The following is a 25,902-nucleotide window of genomic DNA, read 5'->3' on the forward strand; positions in this document are numbered from 1 at the left end:
GTACAGGCAAACAATTCAGAAAACTACTAGGGACATGTGTGTGTGTGTGTGTGTGTGTGTGTGTGTGTGTGTGTGGCTGTGTGTGTGTGTGTGTGTGTGTGTGTGTAGGCTAAGGAAGACTACTTCCCTGCCTGCCTTCTCTATTCTCCATCAAGATTGTCCCCCAGAGCCACACATCCCCATCTCCTCCAGCAAAGTACTTGCCTGGTGTTCCCCTGTCTTGTTCTTCCCGGGGTTCCTAGCTTCTCCTAGAGAGTGAGTCCTTATCTTAGAGGATGCTGGGCCTCTTTCTGTTCTCAAAATGATCATGGTCAACATGTTAACATTACATAGTGACCATGAACTATTCTACAAGCGTGGTTTCTTCCCAAGTCTCCCAACAACCAAATTGATGTAGGTAATATTATCATGTCTGAGCTACAAATGAGGATAGCGTATCTTAGAACACGACTTCCTAAAGACTGGTGTACCCATTTCCCAGCCACAGGCAGTAGGGACCCTCCAAATGTGCCGGGGAACTTGCTGAACCCCACATGTGAAACCTCTTCACAATTCGGAGGGAGATCTGAAGCATGATTCTTTCGACTTTCAGTTTTATATGCAATTAAGAGCTCCCTATAAGCAGTCCCATGATTGTGTTTGGTTTTCCTAAACTGCAATTAGCTTATTGCTACAGTTTACCACACATTCCTAGTGGATATTTGATAGAGAGTCAGGAGGCGGAGCAATCCTAGGTTGGTCCTGTTTCTAAGCACGCACTGTTGTTGGCAAACCCACAATTTCCCAACTCTTCATTACCAGGTGTCACTGCCTTTGTGTGGAATTGACAGGCAATTTCTATCACTGTTTTCTTGTTCTTGAATGACAGCTTGCTGTTATTTCTGCTGTACCACTGCTTATTTAATTTGTCGTATGCTCTCCAAGTAACCCCGTTGTGAGTCTAAGGCATATTGAATATTTTGGCCTGTTGTCTTTGAGAATTTGATTGAAGAAATACACATATCATTATTAGGTAAAAAAGCAAATGAAACTGCCTGTGTTTAACCACTTTTAAATCTTAGGTTAAGCCACATGAATATGATTATATTCAACTATGTTTTGATACATAACTCTGCCAGTTTTATATACTTTGATAGTTCAAATGTAACTCATTCGTATCTGCTTTGTAAGACAATCACAAGTACAATTTTTCTCCCAATAAGCTTCATAATGATATTTAATTGGTGATATTCTGCCTAAGAGTTTGTGCTATCCAAATAATTTGCCACATACCATTATAGACTAACTGCAAGATAATTGCTAAGTTATTTTAAGTTTGCATATGTTTTTCTGGGATTCAAAATCTTGATTGCCAGCTCATATTCATTCCTTAAAAGTTATCTATTTTGTTTTCTCCTTCTTTAGCACCTGATTCATTTTTCATTATAAAGTAGTAATTGGAGGACATGCAGAACTTGGTGGTCTGTTGTGTTAAGTAGACTTTAGCCAACAAAGCTTCAAAGGCACTACATTAGCCAATAATTAGTGGCTTACACATATACTTCTAGCTATTCGGGAGGCTATGATATGAGGATCATGGTTCAAAGTCAGCCTGGGAGGAACATCTGTAAAACTCTTAACTCTAACCAGGAAAACGCTGTATGTAGAGCCATGGGGGTTCACTAACCTTGAATGAAAAAGCTAAGGGACAGTACCCAAGCCATGGTACCAGCAAGTTTTTAAAAATGCTTTACTTTAGAGCCCAAGAGAGCTTTCTAAGTCCCATAGTTTATTAGGTGAGTACAGGATTCAGATGTAAGCCAGCCTCACAGATGGGTTTTGGTAAATGACATCAATTACATGTCAACTACTACCTGAACAAGAAGTCCAAGCTTTCCTAGATGTCTCTGTAGGGAAATTAGACATTAACACTTAACAAATGTCTGCCATACCCCAGCCATTCTGCTTGGTGTCTTAGGTCAAACTTCATTTAGTATTTGAACAGACCCCATGAGGTTGGGATGACCCATCCATTCAGATAGAGAATAGGTTCGTAAGCTTGAATTCTAGACCAATGCTGTAGGATAGATAGGTACATGGTAGAAAGTAAACTTCAAACCCATGTTACTGTTCACCACACTATGAGTTTATGCTATCCAAATAACTGTGTTTTTTGTTTTTGAGCCAGTACTGGACCTTGAACTCAAGGCTTCACATTCTTGTTTGGCTTTTACACTCCAAGCTGGTGCTCTAATACTTGAGCCCCATCTCTACTTCCAGTTTCTTTTTTTTTTTTTTTTTGGTTAAGGCAATAAGAGTCTCACAGACTTTCCTGTCTGGGCTGGCTTTGAACCGTAATCCTCAGATCTCAGTCTCCAGAGAGAAGCTAGGATTACAGGCACGGGCCACCCATGCCCAATGTGCTTTTGCATCCTCCCCAAGCCCTCCTGTTCTATTCATTATTGAATGCTATTGATCCTACCTATAATAGAGACTCTGGGATCCGTCTCCTCTCTGCCAACTTCACCAGAGACTCCTTGCCCCTGTCTGTCTTGTGGACAGATGCAGTAATCTTCTAGTTGCTCCCTGCTTCCCTACTGTCTATATCCCTACCCCCATTTTGCCCCTAACTTGCTCTAAGAAGAATCATCCTGATTGGCTCCACCCCATAAGCCTTCAGCATGAACAGAGTAAAACAGTGAAAAAAAATCATGTTAATCCAGCTTTCCAACCCGCTTCTCAGCCTTCTCTCCCAGCACCATCTCCAAATCCAACCCCACCTACCCTCCAATGGCTCCCTGTTCATTACCTTGCCAACCCAAACCTTGGGCCTCCTGATGTTTGACAGAGCTACAGATACTTCTCTATTTTTATTTTTAAAAGCTACACATTATTTCTCCTCCTGTCCTTCAAGGCCTAATTCAAACATCACTGCCTGTGAGAGAGTCGAGGGAATCATGTAGTCGCTCCACACAGCTCAGAGATCCTCCTTTTTATACCCATAGGAATTTGTACACATTTTTAATTGAACCTTTCTCTTGAATGATAGCTGGTTGTTGAAATGTCTGATCTGTTCTTCCCACTTGATAATGAGCCTCTAGGGGATAAAGATCATGTTGTATTTGTCTTTGAATTGCTGGCATTCAAAAGAATGGCCTGATACCAAGCTGGTGCTCAATACATGGTCATTAAATGGACAGATACCCCTGTAGAGCCTCTCGTGCACAGGAGAAGCCACTGAGAAGTTGCTTGACACAGTGGACCAAACACTGAACTGGAAGTAAGGATGCCAAGATGTAGATCCAGCTTGCCCGCCCACTGGCTGTGTCAGGAACAGCATAAATCACATCTCAGTTCCCACACGCTCCCTCCCCCAGCACACACTTATAAAGGTGGGGACATTCCAGTACCATCGCAGGGCTCATATCTACTGACACAAAGACCTGACTGCTCACCCCTTTAAAAAAAATAAATGTTTTCTTTTATCTCTCACCAGAAAGAAAAGACTCCAGGCCTCTTTCTAAGGAAAGACATGGCAAATACACCAGAGCCATCAACAGAGGCTTCTGTGGTCAGATTCAAGGATCAGGACTTTACCTCCTTGAGGGATCATTGCCTAAGCAGAGGCTTGCCATTTGTGGATGAGACATTCCCTGCTGAGGCTTCATCCATAGGCCAGAAGCTGCTCCAGGGAAAAAACATTTCCAACCTGCAGTGGAAGCGACCAATGGTGAGTAAACAGGACCCCTCCCCTCCAACACAAATCAATGCTGGCCCCTTCTGCAAGCATTGGTACCTTCCAAAGAAAGGCAGCTATGTCTGAGACCCGACTCAAGAGATGCCCCAAACGAAAATGGAAGGAGCATGAAATTCATCTTATCCCTCTGTCACAGTGCCATGTGTACCCAGAAGGATAGAAAGACTAGACTATGGCAGAAACCAGGACCAGGGCCCTTGGTTCTAACCCAGCGGAAACACCAAACACATGACTAAAGCTTCTCAATTCTATCCCTGGAAAAGAAGCCCTGGGTGCAGAGATTGCAGTAGTTGGTCTTCAGATTCCCTCCACCTCTGTAATTGAGCCCATCTATCAGCCTGCCACCCTTTATTCTCTTCAAGGATCAGAGTCTTTATGTTCTTTTCTACTTCCCTATTAGAATTTACTCAAAGGGAATATATCATGCCATTCACTCATAATACAGGAGGAATTTAAATAATTGCCTAGTCCTCCCTCTTTTATATTCCGTCTTGTAAAGAAAACGTGATCACCCATAAAGTAATTTCAGATGTCTACTGTAAAATTAGGAAGATTCTGCAGGGCAGCTACCAAACCACTCCAACCCTCCTCCCCACACCTCTTTACTCCCAGATCAGAAGATGGACTCCAACTCCATTTGTAATAAAATTAGACTTGTTGGTCTAACTTCTAGAAATATCTCAGTTTTAGAGCCAGAAGCTCCATGGAAAATTTCTTAGCCGACTCCAGCTTTTCAGTCTCCTCCAGACTCTTAAGGAGCTAGATAAGGAACTTCTTTGAGGATCTTGAAGCCCAGACCTCTTCTTCCTTCTTCTAAAAGGTGCCAGTAGGAAAACAGTATGAAGTCTAGTGAGTGAGTGATGGGGCCATCGCAGTAGTCTCGGAGAATGGATTCTGTAATGCCAGGTCAGGTTATATAGAAAGGCTGTTTTCTGATAATGCCTCGTAAGAAGTTCAGAGACCCCAACAGTCCTGTCTAGTCTCCGGATGGCCAACCCAGTTCCACCTGTAGGAAGGCAGAACTCAAGATATCAATTTATAGCCTTAGTCAAGAAGGATTTGTATCTCTGATGAATGAAAGGGTTGGTGAAGCTTAGAATGCTGCTTCAAGAAAGCTGGGGTGCTATAGTCTTTTGCATCCCACTTCAGCCATTTGCAGGAAGTTATGAACTGAGATCACTTTTTCTGGTCTTTAGCTCCTATGGAAAGCTGAAGCAGAGAATTCCATTCAAAGGAATTCTGAAGGGTTCTTTTCTACCCTTTGTTATTTTCAAAAGCGGAGATTCTTTTAGAAAGTGGTCAGGTTTTTTCCCCCAAGGTGCTGAGCAATGATGTGAGACTATATTTATAATATTGAGGAATTTATACCATTTCTATTTAGAAAAGGTTGAGAATGTTTTGGTAACTAATTCCAGGAACATCTTAACTGGTGATGTCTTTTGAGAGCAAGGAGAAATAGAGACAAACAGAGTGAAATAATTTATATAAAGTCATTCCAGGAATCAACTTAGAATAGCTAGAGGCCATATTCTTCTTCCCACACTCTCCTTAGCCTCCAACTTACCTATCAGAGGTTATTTTACATTCCAGCCTTCTTTCTAATCTATGTGTTCCTTTTCACATTGGCAATACTAACATTTATATGTTACTTTCTAGAGCTTTCCATGTGTCTTCTCTTGTTTTGTATCCTTTGTGTTCTTTATAATTGTGTCTTACTCTGGGGTCTGCCTTGCCAATAATATGTTATGTACCAATAGACTTTTCTACCAGGAATCAATTTCTCTAGAGTAGATCACTTTTTGTGTATGTTCTGCCTTTATTTCCACTTTTATGTGAAAAATACTGAGAATAAATATAATACCTGTAGTACTCAATGTGGTTATTTTAAGAAGTAAATATCAGTGCTATACTTAGAATTGTGTCTAGCACATTGTGAGTACTTACTAAACACTAGCTATTTTTTCTGTAATTAATTAGGGGGGATGGCAAAGGGGACAAAAAAAGCCCCCAAATTCTTGGGCTTTTAGGATCCAAGAATTTCTGTTCCACCCATCAGCCAACTTTAACAAAGACTTACAAGGAAACATATGAGCCCGAAGAAAGCATTTGAGGTCTAAGAGAATGATCACAAGAGTGTTCAAACACATTTATTATCTGAATCCCATGTCTATCTGCACTGTAAACTTTAACATACAATGGCTAAGGAGGCATCCAGGCTCCCTTGGCCAGCTATACATTCTGGCCTTTTCTAGAGAGTAACAAAGTTCATACTCCAGGCAACTGCTAAACCACCATAAACGTTCTATCTGGGGTAGTTGGCTCCATTTGGTAGATTCAATAATAAGTGTGAAGCAGAATTGCTGGGCTCAGATTTCTGTGCTTTGGAACAGAAAACTTTTTCCCACTGAACCCCTTTTTCTGGGTGTATGTGTGTCTCTCTTTCTCTTCCTCCTCTCCTCTCTTCTCTTCCTCTTGTCTCTCTCAAAATTAATTCAAGCTATTCTCCTGTTGAAATCTTGATTATAAGTAGAAGCTTCTTCACAATCAGATTCACTAGAGGTTTTGTGTCAAGAATTTCCAAGCCCTCTCCTCACCCTGTTCAGGTTCTGTAATGGCCCTGCAATGAGAAGACTTGAGACCCAATTGATCTCTTTCAATGCTTTTGTGACCCCCAGTTTCAATAAGAGCCAATGCTGAGAATTACACCCGTATATAGGACATCTGTATAGTTCCCTGAATCAAATCAGAGTGGCCCTCTTAAGAGAACTTTTATTTCATGGATAAAAATAGTAAATCCCATTTATTAAATGTGTACATGTGATAAGTGTTATGTGTTTTAGGTGCATTTTTCCTACACAGTTATTCTCCCAGCATGGGAGGCAGATGATACCATTATCTTCAGCAAGCATATCTGCCATGTCTTGTAGACCTGTCAGCCATAAAGTAAATATTCCTGCCACTTTCTTCAGTCTTGTAGACACCAGACAACATCTGTGGCTATTGAACACTTGAAATATGGCCACTGCCACTGAGAAATTGAAGCTTTTTTTCTGCTGGTCCTGGGGCTTGAACTCAAAGCCTGAGCACTGTTCCTGGGCCTCTTTGTGTTCAAGACTAGCACGCCACCACTTGATCCACAGTGCCACTTCTGGCTTTTTCTGTTTATGTGGTGCTAAGGACTCAAACCCAGGGCTTCATGCCTGCTAGGCAAACACTCTATCACTAAGCCACATTCCCAGCCCAGAATTGAGGCTTTAATTCTGCTTAATCTTGATTGATTTAAATTTACAATCTACATACTGCTGATGACTACCATATTGCACAGCAAAGAACTGTTGGTATGTGTCAGATAGAGAGATAGGACTTTCCTCTTTGTCCCCATTCTGCAGGGAATTCTCAACTAAGTTGTCCAATGGGTGCTTGGAGCTCAGCCCTAAACCCCACTGTGGATCCAGCTTATGCCCACCCCAGGGAAATTCAAGTCCTATTCAGGTGATAACCTGCATCTTCAGTACCCAGAGCAGATCCTGATGGTATTATTCACTAGAAATACATGAAAGGGACAAAATGAAGTAGCGTGAAGATGTCCCATCAGGCAACAGGTAACAGGAAATACCGACAGCCAACTGCCATTTAGCCAACAAACCTCAATGGCAATACATCAAAGCTCTCTAGGGAAAATAGAAAAGGGAATGACATTGCTATCTGTCCAAGCAAAACTCTGGTCACCACTGCATGCATTGGCAAGGTGTTAAACCTAATTCTTATGATTTGCACATGAAATGTCCCCGAAAGCTTGTGCCCAGCTGGTAGTATTCTGGGGATGCTCTAAAACAGGAGTTGAAGCCTAAGAGGAGGAAGTAGTCACTGATGATGTATCTCTGAAGGTGTTTCTTGGGCCCTGGTCCCTTCCTTGCTCTCTGCTTTCTGTCATTAAATGAACAGCCTCTCCTGCCACACACTCTTGCCCCCCATGCCGCTCTACCCAAATGCAAAGGGCAAAGCCACCAGGGACTGAACCTTCTGAAATTGTGAACCCTAGAAATCCTCCTTTTTCTAAGTTGTTCTCTCAAGTATTTCAGTCACGGTAGTATAAAACTAATTCACACACTGCTGTTCTCTCATCCAAGAGTAGCATGCTTGGAGAAGTCCTGAGCAGCCTTCAAAGAGAATGCAAGGACATCAAATGCTGTCACATTGCAGTACCCACCTGCAGAGACCACTGGGGACAGTAGCTGGTGTGGCTGTACTTCAGAGAGGCTATTTGCTAAGACCCCAGGGGCTTTTGCATTACATGAGCCTCTGACACACATAATAAACCAAAGATCATCCCAAACTCTGCCTGGAGTAAGAGCCCACAACCCAGAAATAAATTATTATAGTTACTTCATTTGATTGTCAGGGGCTTCTGTATTTCCTCAGGTTCAAACCATGATACCACTAATGTATATAAATATTATTATTATTATTATATATTTATTATCAATGAGTTTATTAGTATTTATAATGATAAAATATCACATAGTATGTACACATGCATATGTACATATATATCTTATTGAAGTATTTATTAGGAGAGATGTGTTATGAGTGATTTTTCTCATATAGTCATGGGAATTAAGAAGTTCCATGTCCACAATGCACTGTCTGTCACCTGGAGATCCAGGAAAACCTGTGACTTGAGTAAGTTAAGTCAGGGGCTTGAGCACCAGGGAGCCATTGGTGTAATGGCCAAAGTGAGGGTAGAAAAGACCATTTTGTTGGCTCAAGCTGAGACTGGATAAAGTCTCTTTCCACCTTTTGTTCTACTTCAGGCACTCAGTGTGTCCTCCACACTAGGAAGACAGTCCGATTTACCAAGTCAACCAGTTCAAATACTGATTTTATCTGCTCACACCCTCATGGACACACCCAGGAATAATATTTACCAAATCGCTGTGCTCTCTGTGATCCAGCCAAATCCACACATCACATTAACCATCCCTGCTTCCTGTATCAGAGCCCACAAAGGCTCAAGCCGTCTCACAGGGGCAGAGAACAGTAAATCTGAGGAAACTGTAATTGCTGGCATGGTCAGAGAGAAAGGGCAGGCTCTGTGGAACCAGCAAACTGCCATGTTCTTGCCAGGTTCTAGCCTAATTCTTGTGTGACCTCTTAACATACCGCCCAGCCTCTCTGAGCCTGCTCCCTTGCCCTGGCTGGACCTCAGACACACCTGAGGAACTATATCAAACCAGAACTCTGCCTCTGACTGACCTGAAAAATCAAAGTTATGGAAGGTGGGGCTCTGTAGCCTCTCTGTCTGCAAAGCTGCCAGGCAATTCTGAGTCACCATTGGGTGGTGGGCCAGCCTGAATCTGATCCAGGAGCTAGCATACTGGCTTTGCCACTGCCCTGGTGTATCTAGTCTCCCTGGAAAGTGGGGAACTGCCCGGGGTGAGGCTTTGCCTGGGGAAGTTGGCCTGGCAGCACGAAGTGCCTGTGGGTCTCATGTCCACCTTTTCATGTAACCTCTCTTTCTTAGGGGATGCAACAAGCCATGTTCTCAAAGACAGGAAACATAGGTATTGTGTCCTTACCTTTTTTGTGCGTGTGCCAGTCCTGGAGCTTGAGCTCAGGGTGTGGGCACTGTCCCTGAGCTTTTGGGCTCAGGGCTACCACTTGAGCCATAACTCTACTTTCAGCTTTTCAGTGGTAATTAAAGATAAGGACTTTTCTTGCCCAGTTGAGATCTAGCAAGGATTATAGGTGTGAGCCATTGGCACCTGTGTGTGTGTGTGTGTCTGTGTGTGTGTGTGTGTCTGTGTGTGTCTGTGTGTGCATGTGCATGCGTACGTGCCAGTACTAGGGCTTGAACCCAGGGCTTCATGATCTCATTTTGCTCTTTTGTTCTAGGCCAGTGCTCTACCAGTTGAGCAACACCTCCATTTCTGGCTTTTTGCTGGTTAATTAGAGACAAAGTTTTGGGGATTTGTCTGTCTGGGGTAGTCTTGAACCTTGGTCCTCAAATGTCAGCCTCTTGTGTAGCTAGGATTACAGGCATGACTTACACGCATCTAGCCTTGTGTTCTTCTCTTATGCAAAAAATTCAATGAATTTGTTGTTGGCAATCGAGCCCAATTTATAAATAATCACCTTATAATTTGATCATGTGAAAATATAATTCTGTTCTAACTAAATTTTTATTTTTTAGTTATAACTTCTATAATTTTAGCAAAACATAAAAAGTTGCTTTGTGTTTATCAATGACTTCATAGCTTTAGTGGAAAGGTCATGGTTTCTCCCTTTGGCCCATGTAACTGTGACTTCATATTACTGCATGTTTTAAGGAGACCACAATGGATTTCTGCACTTCTACAGCAAATTCTACTTGATCATAATAAGGCAGTACAAATCAGTCATGTTTATGTCCGTGTGTGAAAATGCATGTGTGTGTGTATGCATGTGTATGTGGTGTGTGTGTGTGTGTGTGTGTGTGTGTGTGTGTATGTATACAGACTTATGAAATGACAACGTACTTCTCTTCTTTTAACACTGCAAATGCAATAGGGGTGTTCTCTTCCTTATAAATATAAAAGAACTCCACAGGAAAAAAGCATATACCAGGAAGATTTTTTTCAGGCATATTATAGCAGTATTCTTTGATGATGTAAACATGTTACCAGAAGCTCTTAGTCTTTCAGATTATTAGCTAATTTGAAATATATTTAGTCCTGTTGATTTTCATCCAAAAGGTTATTAGTATCTTAAATTGGCTAGTATAGAATTTTACATCATCTTTCTAATATTGCTAAACTCCATCTTCATTTCTAATCTTATTTGGGTTTCTCTACTATTTTTGCCAAAGGTTGAATCTCCATTAATCCAATACCTCAAGTAGAACAATTTATTTACTTTATTATTCTTGCTGTTTCTGATTTATTTTATGTTTCACAAATTGTTTTCTTTATCATTTCCTTCCTCCTATTTTTGAGAGGCTTCTTTGTCCTTTTGACTCTGAATTGACTACTTAATTCATGTTTTGATTCTGCCTTGTTTAATAATGAATGCATTTGGAGCTCTGGGTTGTCTATGAGGAAAGCCTTTTTGCAGATACCACAGGAGAAGGGAATCAATACTTATTGAACACGTGCCCTGTTAGATGTTGGACTAAGTATACTGTATTGCTTTCTGTCCTGCAGACTAGGATTCATCTTGCTTTGTAAGGCTATTGGGAGCCTGCTGAGAATAACCCAGAAATACAGCACCTAGAGTTCGTCATAAGTGGTAGCCAAAACCTTGCTTCATCACTGCATTTTCCCAAAGGTCCATGCATTTTGTTCCCATGTTATACATGAGGAAACTGAGCTTCAGCCAAGAAGGAGAGATTGAAAAGGACTCTAGATCATCTGGAGAGAAATGTCAGGGCTCTATTCGGAGTCAGGTTTGCTTGAAGAATCACTGAGACACATCAGAGGAGAAGAAGAATGCAACTTCAGAAAAGCAGGGCAGTGTGTCAAGATAAACAGGGAAACTCAGGCTTTGGTGGCTCAAGCCTATAATCCTAGCAACTCAGAAGGCTGAGATCTAAGAATCAAGGTTTGAAGCCATCTAGGACAGACAATTCTGTGAGACTCTTGTCTCCAATTAACCGGAAACAAAGCTGGAAGTGGAGCTGTGGCTCAAGTGGTAGAGCCCTAGCCTTGGGTGTAAGCCAAGTGAGAGTATGAGGTCCTGAATTCAAGCCCCAGTACTGGCACAAAACCAACCAACCAACCAATACCAATAACAAAAACAGGGCAAACTTTCCCATGTTCCAGGTTCAATACCCCATAACCTTCTTCCTATCTTCTTTATTCTTATCATTGAGAATCTTTTTATGTGTGTGTTTGCCAGTACTGGAGCTTGAACTCAAGATCTTGGACTTCTGCTTGGCTTTTTTATTCAAGGCTGGCATTCTACTACTGGAGCCACATCTTTATTTCCATGCTGAGAATCTTAACTGTCTCCACTCAGGACAGCAGGACTTCCATGAGACTTTAAATTTCTTTCACCAATAGAAGAGAGGGGATAATTAGCAGTTAGTGAAATGCCCAATTTTAAGGAAATGATTATTAATTTTATAAATGAGTAGATTTCAGGCCAGACACCAGTGGCTCACCTCTGTAATCCTAACTACTTAGGAGGCTGAGATCTGAGGATCACGGTTTACAGCCAGCCTGTGAGATTTTTTATTTCCACTTAATCACAAAAACTCAGAACTGGTGTTGTGCCTCAAGTGGTGGAGTGCTAGTCTTGAGCACAAAAACTCAGAGAGAATGTCCAGGCCCAGAGTTCACGCCCAAGGACCAGCAAAAAAAGTAGGTTTTATTATGGCATTTTCACATTGCATACTATATACGTATCCCTGTCACCTTCTCTTATTCCACTCTGTGTGACCACTGCCCTCATCCATATTGATTCACTTCTGCTTCATGTCTGTATTTTCTACAATCTAGACTTCACAGATGATTTTTAAAAATGCACTATTTGTCTTTCTATATCTTCCTTATTTCTCCAGTTCTATCCATTTTGTGAATAACATAAGATTCTTCTTCTTTATGGCTGAATAATACTCCATTACACACATACACACACACACACACACACGCGCGTGCGCACACACACACACACACCATATATTCTTTCTTCATTCATCTGTTGATGGGCAACAAAGCTGATTCCATGACTAGGACATTCTGAAAAGTGCTGCCATAAACATGGAACCACGTGCACATGGCCATAGCTCCTCAGAGTGTTCTTTCCTGCTTGTGTGGACTGCAGAGATTTTCCAAGTGCAGCCTAGCCGTCGTTCTGGCTCAGGGACACTATATCAGAAGGGCCTGTGCATGCCGCTCTTGGCATCTGATGGAGTCAGCCATTGAGAAAGCAGAAGGAGTCTGTGTGTCCAGAATATGCATTCCCCTCCAGGAAACTCGAACTGTATGTGAATGAAAGGCTGGCAGGTTAAACTGGCGTAGGACTCCATGCTTTCATGGCTCCTGGGCAAAGGAGTCCATGTGCACTGTTGTAGCCCTGCACTCTAGGGACATATTTGTCAATGTGAAAAGCAATGATAGAGGAACAATTACCAAATTATGCAAACTTATACAATGGAAATCAGGAAGAGCTGCACTGACAGGTTACAATAGAGGAGAGTCCGTGGGCTCTTTGTAACAGACAAAGCTAGAGGGGCGGTGAGCATTGATTGGGGCAGGAGTGGAGCCTTCAGTCTATTGTGTCCCCCCCAATTATCTGGGGTTTCCCCTCAGAACTCACAGCCTTATATCTGTTAGGAGCTACTACAGTTTGTCCAGATGGTGCCCCTCTGTGGAACGTTTTAGCACTCTCTTCCTGAGGAAGGCAGGAGCATACGGGCTGGAGGCTGTGGAAGGACATGTGTCATCCACACTTGGTCTGTGAGTAGTTCAGGGAGTAAAGAAAAATCTGAAGCCGGGCGCCAGTGGCTCACACCTGTAATCCTAGCTACTCAGGAGGCTGAGATCTGAGGATCGTGGTTCAAAGCCAGCCTGGGCAGGAAAGTCCGTGAGACTCTTATCTCTAATAAAGTACTAGAAAACCAGACGTGGTGCTATGGCTCAAATGGTAGAGCGCTAGCCTTGAGCTGAAGAGCTCAGGACAGTGCTCAGGCCCAGAGTTCAAGCCCCATGACTGACCAAAAAAAAAAAATCTGAATAAAGGAAAGACTTCCTATACAACACCTGTCTGGACTTGAACCTGGACTAGAGACTGCTCAAGGAGATTTCTAAGTGACACCATTTCACAAGAAAAGTTTTACTATGGACAGCTATGGTCCCTTATTATATTTCTAAAGTTTGGTGTAATGAATATATTTAATTTACTTTCTCATAAACCACTGGCTTGTTGGGACCAGAAGATGGATTTTTTGCTGTGAACAGCCACAGTCCATATTTAGGTGGTCGTCTTGTGTACTTTGCTTGTCTTATCTATTTGCTGTTTACATATACACAACTTGATATCTGCTTCCTGAGAATAATAAAGCCTGAAGAATAAGCCATGCACTGGTGGCTCACACCTGTAATCCTAGCTACTCAAGAGACTGAGATCTGAGGATTATTGTTCAAATCCATCCTGGGCAGATTTTATTTCCAGTTAATGAACCAGAAACCATAAGTGAAGATGTGATTTAAGTAGTAGAGAGCTAGCCTGGAGTAGAAAACATCAAGCAAGAACTCAAGGCCCTTAGTTTAAACCCAGTAGAAACACACACACACACACACACAATACCCTGAAGAAAAAGAAAGTGAATTTTTATTCAGATTTTAGACACCTTTATAGGAATTAACCTTGATAATTCAAGTGAACAATGTTGTGGGAACTGCATTGAGACTTAAGAAATGAAAAATGCTCATAGTTTTCCCGTTTCTCCTAAGGATTTATCAGAGGGCCCCCCTTACTTCATTTTGGAAGGTGCCAGCCGATTTGACATCCAACAAGGAACTGCAGGTAAGAGCTTCCCTACCAATTCTTATATGTCACCTGGGAAATCATTGTTTCTTAGGCCAATTTGATGAAAAGTCTACCTGGTCACCAGCCCATAATCAACTTATTAGGGTTTCACCAAATTGGAGGAAGGATTTCTCTGAGGCTTCTTTGTGGCTTCTGCATTGAGCACAGTTTCTGGTATACAGCACTCACAGAGCTCATGGTACTGAAGGTAAGGAAGGAAGCTTCAGGAAAGGGGAAAGGCCTGTCCAGAAGACCTTAGGTATCACAATGATACCTAAGGACAACCTCAAGACCTTGCATCCCTCAGGATGTGGGCTAGAGTGCCTCTACATGGATAAGAACTGAACAAATATTAGCAAAGAAAACTTCAAGTCTGTTTTTTGATTGTATGATCATTGGTTGCTACCTAAGATAGCACCAAAGTTTACTCCGATTTCAGTTCTGTACACTTCTGACAAAAAAAAGAAAAATGAAAATCAGTATAATTAAGTTTCCTGATTGTGACTCCTTGTAGTCCCTTATTAGTACCATCACTTCCAACATATTGTCAGTTATACACACACACACACACACACACACACACACACACACACACACTTACCATCACCACTACCACGGCTAGCAGCAATTCCTTCGGTACCTCATAATAGGATAATAATAGGGCAGTTTTTTCTTTCTCAAGGGCAAAAACTCATAATAAGTTAAGAATCCATAATCTAACTCTACCCAGACCTTAAATGCTCCAAAATCTGGGGCTGTCTGAACACTGACATTGTACCACAAGTAGAAAATTTTACACATGGACTCGAGGGATAAGTTATGACATAGGAGCACAGAAAATTTTATTTCATTTTGGTTCACTTGTGAGGACTAACCCAGGGTCTCATGCATGCTAGGCATATGCTTTACTGCCAAGTTATACCCCGGCCCATTAAAAACTTTGTTTAAAATTTCCTTCAGGCTGTGTGTCTAAGTTGCATATGAAGTATACATCATTGTCTGTTTAAACGTGGCACGGATACCATTGTATATATGTAAATCTTCAAAATACTAATTTTATTTAAAGTGCAGAATCCCAAATCCTTTTAGTCTCAAGCACTTCAGACTGATACTCAACAATGCCTTCAGAAGGAAGCATGCCAATTCTGGTGGCTAGGACCTGTGAAATTATGGGATGGGACTTCCGGGTACATTCCATCAGCCTCTCATGGCTTTATCCCCTCCCAGGAGACTGCTGGTTCCTGGCAGCACTGGGCTCCTTGACCCAGAATCCCCAGTGTCTGCAGAAGATCCTGATGGACCAAAGCTTTTCACACCAGTATGCAGGAATTTTCTGGTTCCGGGTATGTGCACCACTAGTGTGCTGTATGACCACCCCCGCCCTGCCCCCAAAGGGAGAGTCTTGAATACTTACTGTCTTGGAAGCTTGAGATGAGAATAGTTGGTACTGTTGTGTCAGTTATCCAGATCACACATAGGGAAGATTGGAGTTAAAATCATGGAAGTAGGGAACACAGAAATGAAGGGATGAAGGCTGAACAAATACGGCAGTAGTGATCACTAAATACAATGTGGAAAATGAACGATCCAACTTTGGGTAGGGATGGAGGGAACAACTTGGAGAGAGCAAGGGAAGGAGTGACATTGTCCAAATAAAATGTACTCATTGCCTGCGTTATGTAACTGTTCCATACATCACCTTAGTAATAACAATAAACATTTCTTAAATCATGGGTATAAGAAGAAATGGGAGGATTGAGAAGACTATGACCTAGAACAGCATGGCTATCACCGTGTTCTCGTCTATTTCAGAGTCATGTCCCGTTATTTTGATTTCAAGAGTGTTACAGGAATTGTACGATGTGGGAGAATAAGTTCTCCTTCACTATTTTTTTCTTAAGAATATCTCACATTTATTCTTCCCTGCGAATTTTAAAAACCATTTTGTCTAATTAAAAAGAAAAGCCGCTGTGATATAGAATGCAATGGCATTGAATTTATGTATTAATTTGGAAAAATTACATTTTTATTGTTTTAATTATTCCTTTCCAGAAGTATGAGCTATCTTTTTATTTATTCAGAACTAGCTTTATGCCCTTCAATAAAATGTTATGGTTATGTTTTCATATTGGTGCTCTATCCTTCTTGGTAAATTTATTCTCAAATATTTAACAATTTTATAGCTAATGTGAATGAAATATTTTGGGACTCCCCTCCTCATTTCCAAGTAGATTTTGCTGGAAAAGAGAAATACTATGATGTATATTAATCTGTATCTAGCCATCCTGTCATTGTTTTAATAGTTTTCTCTTTTTTCTTTAATAGAATCTGGACTGTTTTAGTAATAATAATAATATCTGATAATATTATCTGAGATAGAGGTAATTTTGTCTCTTAGATGTAGACCTTAATATTTTACTCTCTTGCCTTGTCATATTAGTTAGAACTTACCATTTTTTGAATCATAATGACAAGAATCAAAAATCCTGCTTCCCCTTAGGTGCTCCTAGCTACTCAGGAGGCTGAGATCTGAGAATATAGATTCAAAGCCAGTCTGCACAGAAAAGTTCATGAGCCTCTTATCTCCAATTAACCACAAAAAAGCCAGAAGTGGATCTGTAACACAAGTAATAGAGTGCTAGACTTGTGCACAAAAGCTCAGAGGCAGCAAACAGGCCCAGAGTTCAAGCACCGGGACTGTGCACAATAAATAAAGAAAAAAATCCTGCCTCCTTTTCATTTTAATAATGTATTTTCCTGAGATGTGTTGGATTCAATTGGCTAAAAATTTTACTCAAAATTTTACACCAATTTTGTGTAAAAGCCATTTCTAGTTTATGCTATTTTCATGATGTTTGAATTATGCTAACTTTTTAAAGTGAACTGACTATATTTTTAAAATTTGATATAATTTGAGTAATATTTGTTCATCACTGTATCTTTTGATAAAGTTGAAATAAAATAGACAAAAATATAAGCTAGACAATAGCTAATAACTCATCTATTCTTAAATGTGATTTCTTTAACTCTTATAGTATATTCAGTAGCTATTCATTTGCTTGAGCCTCATATTCCTGGTGGAGCTAATTACTGAAATGCATACTTTATCAGAAAAATTGGCTGTTTCTATTTATTTCCAAAAGTATCAACTTATAGATTGTATTATCTTGATAATCCATTTAATCTCATGTAAATATGTGGCTAGATCAACTTTCTTAATCCCAGAGCTATATTTTCCTTTTTTTCCCATTCCCTTTAATTCAGCTTCTCTTAATTCAACGAATCTATTGTGTTGGTTACTTAACAAATAATCTTTTGGCTTTCATTATCCATCCTGTTCTTTATTAATTTCCTTTAAAATTCTGTTGTTCTTTACAGTTGCTGGAATTGTATAGTTTATGTTGTTAGTCTTTTCAATATAATCTTTTAAGGCTACAAATTCCCCTCTTAGAACTTTTAAGTTTTGACATGAAATCTCCTACTTTTTAATTTAAATTTGTAATATATTTAGCTTTGAGTTATTCTTTCCCATACCTATGGGTTTTTTTATTTAATTTGTAAGTGATTAAGTTTTATAGGAAGTAATGTTTGGGTTCCTAAGTTTTAGTTTTATTAAATGATGGCCTGATTTTTTTATTTTTAAATTTTTTTATTGTAAAGATACTGTACAGAGGGGTTACAGTTACATGAGTAAGGTAATGAGTACATTTCCTATCCAGTATTGTGACCCCCTCCCTTCTTTTTCTTCTATTATCCTTTCCCTCCCCACCTCCCAAACTCCTCCCTCCCCTTGCAAAGTTGTAAAGTTCATTTTCAACATAGTGTCTTTTTTCATATATGTTTTTATTATAATGATACTGTACAGAGGGGTTACAGTTACACGAGCAAGGTAATGAGTATATTTCTTGTGCAGCACTATTACCACCTCCTTTGTTTTTCCCCCACCATCCCTTTCCTTCTCACCTCCCGAACTCCTCCCTCCCCCTGCAAAGTTGTAAAGTTCATTTTCAACATAGTGTCTTGTACATCTCATTGTTACAGTGGGTCAACCTGTATCCTTATTTCAGCATAATATTTCCCTTCCCCTCCCAAAATTAGAAAAGTGTATATACAAGACACAGGCCACTGGAATCAAATACAGTGACAACAGGGATTATGCCATGGGAGAAGAACATACAAAGAAACAAAAAATATCACTTAGTATGTATAAGTACATTAAAAAGAACAGCAAGAAAGATAAAATCTCTTGTGTCCCTATCTTGGAATTCATTTCATTTAGCAGCAGCTTGCATGGTCACATATACATAGCTTTTGACCTCTTCTGCTTGTCCTAGACATATACTAGTTATTGCAAATAAGGGAAAGCATGGGACCTATGTTTCTTTGGGTCTGGCTTACTCCACTTAATGAATGAGATTGCATAAAACTGAAGAGTTTCTGTATAGCAAAGGACATAGCTAGCCAGATCAATAGAAAGCCCACAGATTGGGAGAAGATCTTTACTAGCCATACAATGGACAAGGGCCTCATATCTAAAATATACTTAGAACTCAAAAAATTAAATTCCCCCAATAAAAAATCCTCAAATAAATAACCCTGATTAATAAGTGGGATAAAGACTTAAATAGAGACTTCTCTGAAGAGGAAATAAGAATGGCCAATAGACATATGAAGAAATGCTCAACCTCTCTAGCCATAAAAGAAATGCAAATCAAAACAACATTGAGATTCCACCTCACCCCAGTTAGAATGGCTATAATCAAAAACTCTAATAACAACAGATGCTGGAAAGGATTTGGCCAAAGGAAACCCTACTGCAACTACTATGGAAAGCAGTATGGAGGTTCCTCAAAAGACTCCACATAGAGCTCCCCTATGACCCAGCAATCCCACTTTTGGGCATTTATCCAAATGATCACAATCAAGGCCATACTAAGGCTACCAGCGCAGCTATGTTTATTACAGCATTATTTACCATAGCTAAGATATGGAACCAACCCAGATGCCCTTCAGTAGATGAATGTATTAAGAAAATGTGAAATGTATATGAATTCTGTGCTTCCATCAGAAAGAATGACACTGCTCCATTTGTTAGGAAATGGAAAGACTTGGAAAAAATTATATTTGAAGTAAGCCAGACCCAAAACATAGGTCCCATAGTTTCCCTCATTTGATGGCCAGATTTATAAAATGTATACTTATAAAAATGTCTACATCTGATGAAATTGTTAAAGTAGTTTTATTTATGGCCACATCCATGATAGTTTTTGTTACTGGCTCATGTTTATTTATTAGATCAGCATTCTGGTTTGCATATCATATTACCTATAATTGACTGTTTTACCTTGGCTTAATTTGTCTGCTTGGTTTATCAAATTCTAAAAGAACAATGGAAGTTCCTTGTCAGAGTCTTGGAGACTCTAATTTCTATTGGATGTTTTGGCTCTGCATGTTTTCTGTTGTATTCTTTAGTGGCTCAAAACTTATGATATTGCCATCATGGTATAAGGATAAAACTTGCATAATATCCTTATTTGTTATATTTAATGCCTTTGGCCTTGTTCCTCACTATCTAATTTTCACATCATCACTCCAGCTTCCTGAGTATATGTGCCTCTTGTGTCTCTGTTTATCGCTTTATTATCAGTTTCTTTTCACTATTACAGGTGCGTTTCTTGTAAAAGGCATATTTAAAATGCATCACTTGCTGCTGTTTCTCTTACCTTTCTCCTGACCTTGATATTTTGTTCTAATTTGACTTCATTAAATAGTAGTTCCTTGCATAACTTTCCTCAAAGTACAATGAGAGTTTTTCACTTGCTTTCACTTAAGACTGACATTTTGGATAGTTTTAGGATTCTGGTATCACATTCTTTTCTCACTATCCTCGTTGTCTTATAGGTTCTAGTGTTGCAGGAAAATATCCAATGTTATCTATTTTTCTTACTTTGTGCCCAGCATGCACCTTCAACCTACCAGTTTCTCCCCATTTCCCCCAGAGTAGGGGAAATTCTCTAGAATACATCCACATGTATACATTTTAAGAAATAATATTGCCTTGAACTCAGTGAGCCTTTCAGTAAGAAGGACGTCCTCCTTTTAATTAGCCAACTTCCCTTTCTTTGTTGCTGGGCCTCCTCCTTTTCCCTGTTCTCTCCTCCTGAACCCCAACAAGGTGGCTACTAGATCTTCTGACAGGCACCTAGGGATACTGCCACCTCTGTTGATCTAATTACCACATTGATGAGATTGACTTAGTCAAGACAACTGGAGACTCAGGCAGGATATGCTTTGCTCTACTGGGTGACAAAGAAAATTACCAAGTTTCCCAGTTTTGCAGCAGTGACGCTGACCTCTGAAGCTTTCTTCTTTCCACTGTGAGCTTGGTCATTGCTTCTGGAAAACACCCCATGCCCAGGGTACTGTAGATGCCTGGCCTCCCCAAACATTTCTGTTTTCCCTGACAAGGGAGTGAGGCAAAATGGCACCTGCATGGTTCCGGCTGGTTCAGACATTATCTAGATAGCATCACTCCTCCCCCAGAAGCACAAACCAGAAAATGTATATATCCTGGTGTCAATCCTGACCACCAGTCAAGACTCTGCATCCTTTCTGGCAGCAGCAGTCTCATCTGATGTTCTCGTGGGAGATCAAATTTAGTTGGCCTTACTGGAAAGATGGAGGTGAGGATGAGTTCTAGGATGAAACTAGCAAGATCAGCATCCTTGAGCAAGATACCCCTATTCAGCATGGCCTTCTGGGTATCAGGCACTGTCCTGGATGCTGAACAAAATGGCTGTTGAACAGTAGTCCCTCAAAACCACACCCTCCCTTCTATCTGATCCCAGCGACAGGCTCTGAGGCCATTCTTAATCATGCCATTCTTTGGCAGATGAAGAAACTGACACCACGAATTAAATGTCTTGCCCTACATCTGTTGTTTGGGTAATTAAAAGGCAAAACCAGAATTCCAGCAGATTTCCACAAAATGGATGCTGTTATTTGTTGCTACCCAATTAAACACAAAATCCAGATGGCCCTTTTAGTCCTCTCCTTCTGGGAGCTGGGGTTGGCTTTCCTTGGTGACTCCTCAGCCTCAACACCTACACATCTTCCTGCTCACTGCCAGAAGAGCACAAGTCCACAGCTGTGCCCAAGCCAGCTGCAGTGCAGGGATTTATTAGGACCATGAAAACATCTTTCCTTTGTCTCAACTGATTATCTGTGTCTTGGTCTCCATCTCTGCTCTGAAAGCGGGTCCTCGGCTGGATGTGACAGCCCAGCATCTGGACATGCGGCTGTGGATGAGAGGCACGTAAATGAGAGATGACATCCACCCAGCTAGGGGAGATTTGCCTCCATCAAAGCTCAAACCTGGAAGTCCCACTACTCATCCAGCCCAGGGGAGGCCAGCAATGAAGCAAAGAAGGCTGGCTTTGAATGAATGGTCCTCATTTGATGATGTCCCTAGGTGAACCATTTAGAATTGAGTGCTAAAGATGAAAACAGTCTGTTTGGTAGAAGAACATCTGTTGCATTTGCACTCTGAGCAGCAGCAGTGCCAGTTTCATTTCTCTGCTGTAGTGGCAGGCCAGAATGATGGGAGATGAGAGGGCCGGAATGAGACTGTCCCTGCTCAGTCCTTTGCCGGCAGGCCTTTTCCCCTGAAACCTGTCCGATGCATTCCCTGTGTATTTACATAGCACTTCCTCCCTCCAGCCCTCAGCTCCCAGTAGGGAGCTTCTTCCCCATTCCAACCCTGTCCAGACCACTCATTTAGAATGTCTCCTGTGTGTCTTTGGAGCTCACAAAGAACTTGCCAAAGTGAGCCCACAGTCAATAGAACCCGATTCTCTTCCTCCCTACCTTTACTTCCTTTTGTTAACTGCCTCATTTATTTATTTATTTGTTCTCTACCTATTTTTCTACGTCTGCCACCGGATGGAGATCATCACATGCTTGCACCCTGCCCAGCAATTGGGACTGGAGTTTTGTTCTAGATCAAGGTTGTTGTTATATTGTTGAGTTCAGGTTGTCACCATGAGCATCTTTTGGTGTAGGTTGAAAGGCTTTGGAAACTCTCGGCTACCCCAGCTCTACTAAGGCACACGTTTGTCTCTCTTCCAGTTCTGGCAGTGTGGCCAGTGGGTAGAAGTGGTGGTAGATGACTATCTGCCTGTTGTGGGGAGAGATTGCCTCTTCGTACATCCTCGTAACAAGCAGGAGTTCTGGCCGTGCCTGCTGGAGAAAGCCTATGCCAAGTAAGTGTGAGATCAGTCTCTCTGCCCTGTTGTGATGCCGACCCTGCCTGCCGCGTGCCTCGCTCTTGCAGGTTCTCTCTGCCAGCTGGCCCTGGGACTCTCAATATCTCTCCTGAATGCAAGCACTGTCCCTTTGAGTGTCAGAGCCCTTGCCACCTGGCTGAGCAACCTCTATAAACAATTGCCAGTGTTGTGATCACCAGAAAGGACTCAGAGGCACATAGTGAGAGACGAACAAAAGAGGTGCCAGACAGAGCTATGAGCAGAGAATATGAGTGCTACATTGGTACACAAAGTCCAAACAAATACTGCCATCCTTAGTATCTGAAGGAGGGTGCTCCAGAAGCCTCCCTTGGTGGTCAGAATGCACAGATGTTCCAGCTCTTTATTCAGATGGCAGAGTATTTTTGTCTAAACGTTGCAATCCTGCTGTATGTGCTAAATCATCCCTACATTACATATAACTCCTAGTGACATGTAAAGGTGACATACATCTTTGTGGCTTGGTTCTGTTAGGGAACAATGAGGGGAAATAGTCTGGATATGCTCAGTGCAGGTGTAATTTTCTTTTTCCCCGATAGCACCCATCGGTGATAGGTTGAATGGTAGATACAGAACTCACAGGTTGCCTGTATCATATCCCTATCCAAGTCTGATGAGAAAACCAAGGAGGAAATGATCTTCACTTTCTGGTCTAGAAAGAGACTCCAGTTGAGGCTATGGGGGCTGGGAGTGAGCCTGGAAAGAAGGGTAGCAGTCCCAGAGTGAGCAGAGACCTGTAGGTGGAAACAGCCCCCCAAGCAGGAGTGTTGAGCAAAGCCACAGGTAAAACACTTCAAAACGAGGTCGAGGAAGTCTGGGGTCTGGCGCAACTGTCATGAGGTTGCATTAGTGTGGGACTTGATCATTCTCAGAAGGTCAACAAGCCATGCATAAGGACCATGCTCTGATACTGACAGGCTCTAGGATTTGTTAAATACCCCAGCTCATAGATTGTACTTAAGACTTTGATGGTTGCTTTTATTCAACAGATGTTCACTGAACTTTTCACCATTTGCCAGACATTGTGCTTGGCTCTTCTTGACTACCCTAACGTTAGTTGTATGTACATCTCACACACCACTAAGGATACTCCTAGAGGGGCCTAAGGGGACAAGCCTGTGCGTGTTCCTGGCAATGCTATAGGAGTTGTATGACCTGTCCATCATCAGGATGCAGAAGGACTGTGGGGTAGGTGCAATCCACAGAATCTACCCAGTAGCTAGAAACCATAGATCCAGTCTGCACAAAGGATGGTCCTCAGAGGATTGGGTGTTGGGTGAATGGGACACTGAGCCATAAAGCATAGAGATATTTCTGGAAACGGAAACTGGCCATTGCAGTATGCATTTTACAAGAACCTGTGCAAACATAAAGGTGAACATTAAACATCCTGAAATAGTTGTGGGTGGAGTGGAGAGAGAATAGGGATTACAGAGAGAGAGAGAGAGAGAGAGAGAGAATGAGAGAGAGAATAAGTAAGCAAGGAGAAAGACAGAAAAATGGAAGGAAGGAAGAAAGGAAATAAAAGAGAGAGCAAGGTGATTGAATGAAAGAAAAATAAACAAGAACAGGGCCATGAAGGGAGTGAGTGATCACGATGTACAGAAGTCAATAGGCATGAAATCTCACAGAAGTTCAAGAGCGAGGAGAAAGGCTGGAGAGCATGTCTGGTTTTGTGACAGCCTTGGCAAGACCAGCTTCTCTACACCAACCCCTCTTCCTCCTCCTCACAGCCTTAGTGACCCCCATCTCTTCCCTGCTCCTTCTGCTCAGCTTTACCTGCCTTGGGACACTAGTTCCTCCCTCTTGCTTCAACATTTTCTGCCTCTGCCCTATCTGCTGCTTCTTGGATGATTGTGGTTCTAGGGAGTGAGTCTGGGTGCCAAACTCACATTAGGTCCCCCTTCACCCACCCAGCTTTGACTGAAGTCACGTGTCCATAGACCTTTGTGGGCAGGAGCTGTGGAAGGGACAGTTTCCCCTAGAAGGGCTGTGTGACAGGAGAGCAGAGAAGACCACATCATTGCATCTTTCACAGGGGAAAGACCACACTTCTGGGAAGAAAACAGACAGGAGAAAGGCCCATAGGATCAGAAGTTTCCTCACGTCATTCCAGGAGAAGCCAGGCAGAGATAAGGCGAAGCAGTTAACCCAATTAGTCAAGGTCCCTGTATTATGACTATGGCTGAGTAAAGCCTGTGTCCTGTAGGGTGGCCACAAAGCTACAATCCACCCAGTCCCTATCCTGAAAGTCACAGTCTAAAGGGTGAGGTGCCTCAAGACCTCTCTGTGTGCCTCTTGCTTTAGAGCAACTTGGGAAAACTAAATTTGCTACTCAATTCCAGCTCCAGAAAAGGCTGTTCATTAGCCCTGGAGAAAGCACCCAGATAACAACCAGGGCTGTTGAACCAGTGCATGCATTGGAGGAGGTTAATTCATTCCTAAGCTACTTACACAAACACTGCCATTATCTTTCCAGTATGGATCTTGCCCTCATCACTTCAGGGACTTGGTTTCTCCTTGTGTAAAAGCGGGTAGCCTGTCAGTTCACTGGGAGAATTAGAAATCTTATAGAACGAAATGATGACTTTGACCCCATTTTGTTAAAAGCTGACCTAAAGCAATCATTCAGCTTAAAAAAGAAATGAGAAAGTGGACCCAGAATCCACATTCTCCCACCTAAAGAAATCTAGCAGAGGAGAAAATGTTCTAAACTATTAAAGCCGTTTCAAAAGCTTTAACCCCACCCAGCCAAAGAAAGAAGAATGCAGGAGGGAATGGGAGAGAATTGCGGCATGTGGCAACTGAAAGGGAACTTGAGAACGGATCCCTCTTCTGTGAGGGATGAAGGAACTGAGGCTCAGAGAGGCGAATGGACTGGGCCAAGCTCACATAGTGCTCATTGCCATGTCAGGGTTAATAGCTGTACTCACCTACTTTCCCATTGGACCCCAATAATGTTATTTGCACAAAGTGAGATTTGTCTTATTACTTTTTATAGAACTTGGTGCCTGGCACACGAGGACCCTGCACAGAGAGAGCCCATCTGTCTACATGCATAGGTTTCTTGCTTTCCAAGCAAGTGGGTGAACATGTACACTCTCACCTTTCAATTATCCTGGAAAGCAGAAGAGACTGGAAATGAACAGTGGTCAAAAAGAAAGAATCCATTTTGGGGGAATTTTTTTTTCTGTAGAAGTCATAAAATAAGCTGAGTAACAGTGGCTCACATCTGTAATCTTGGCTATTCAGGATGGTGAGCTCTGAGAATTGCAGTTCAAAGACAGCCTGGGGAAGGAAAGTCTGTGAGACTTTTAACTCCAATTAATCACACAAAAACAAAACAAAACTGAG

The 25,902-nt window shown here is 41.6% G+C and overlaps 1 protein-coding gene across 1 annotated transcript in view; it reads left to right on the forward strand.

Moving 5' to 3' along the window:
- Positions 1–3,511: 3,511 nt before the first annotated feature.
- Capn13 (calpain 13) overlaps positions 3,512–25,902 on the forward strand; it is a 56,393-nt gene continuing 34,002 nt past the window's right edge. The window contains exons 1-4 of the mRNA XM_013013526.1: positions 3,512–3,709; positions 14,170–14,242; positions 15,473–15,588; positions 22,373–22,506. Coding sequence (XP_012868980.1) covers positions 3,512–3,709; positions 14,170–14,242; positions 15,473–15,588; positions 22,373–22,506 — 521 coding nt within the window. The remainder of the gene's footprint in view (positions 3,710–14,169; positions 14,243–15,472; positions 15,589–22,372; positions 22,507–25,902) is intronic.

Source organism: Dipodomys ordii, unplaced genomic scaffold (genome assembly GCF_000151885.1).
Source record: "Dipodomys ordii isolate 6190 unplaced genomic scaffold, Dord_2.0 Scaffold20, whole genome shotgun sequence".
NCBI classification, from domain to species: domain Eukaryota; kingdom Metazoa; phylum Chordata; class Mammalia; order Rodentia; family Heteromyidae; genus Dipodomys; species Dipodomys ordii.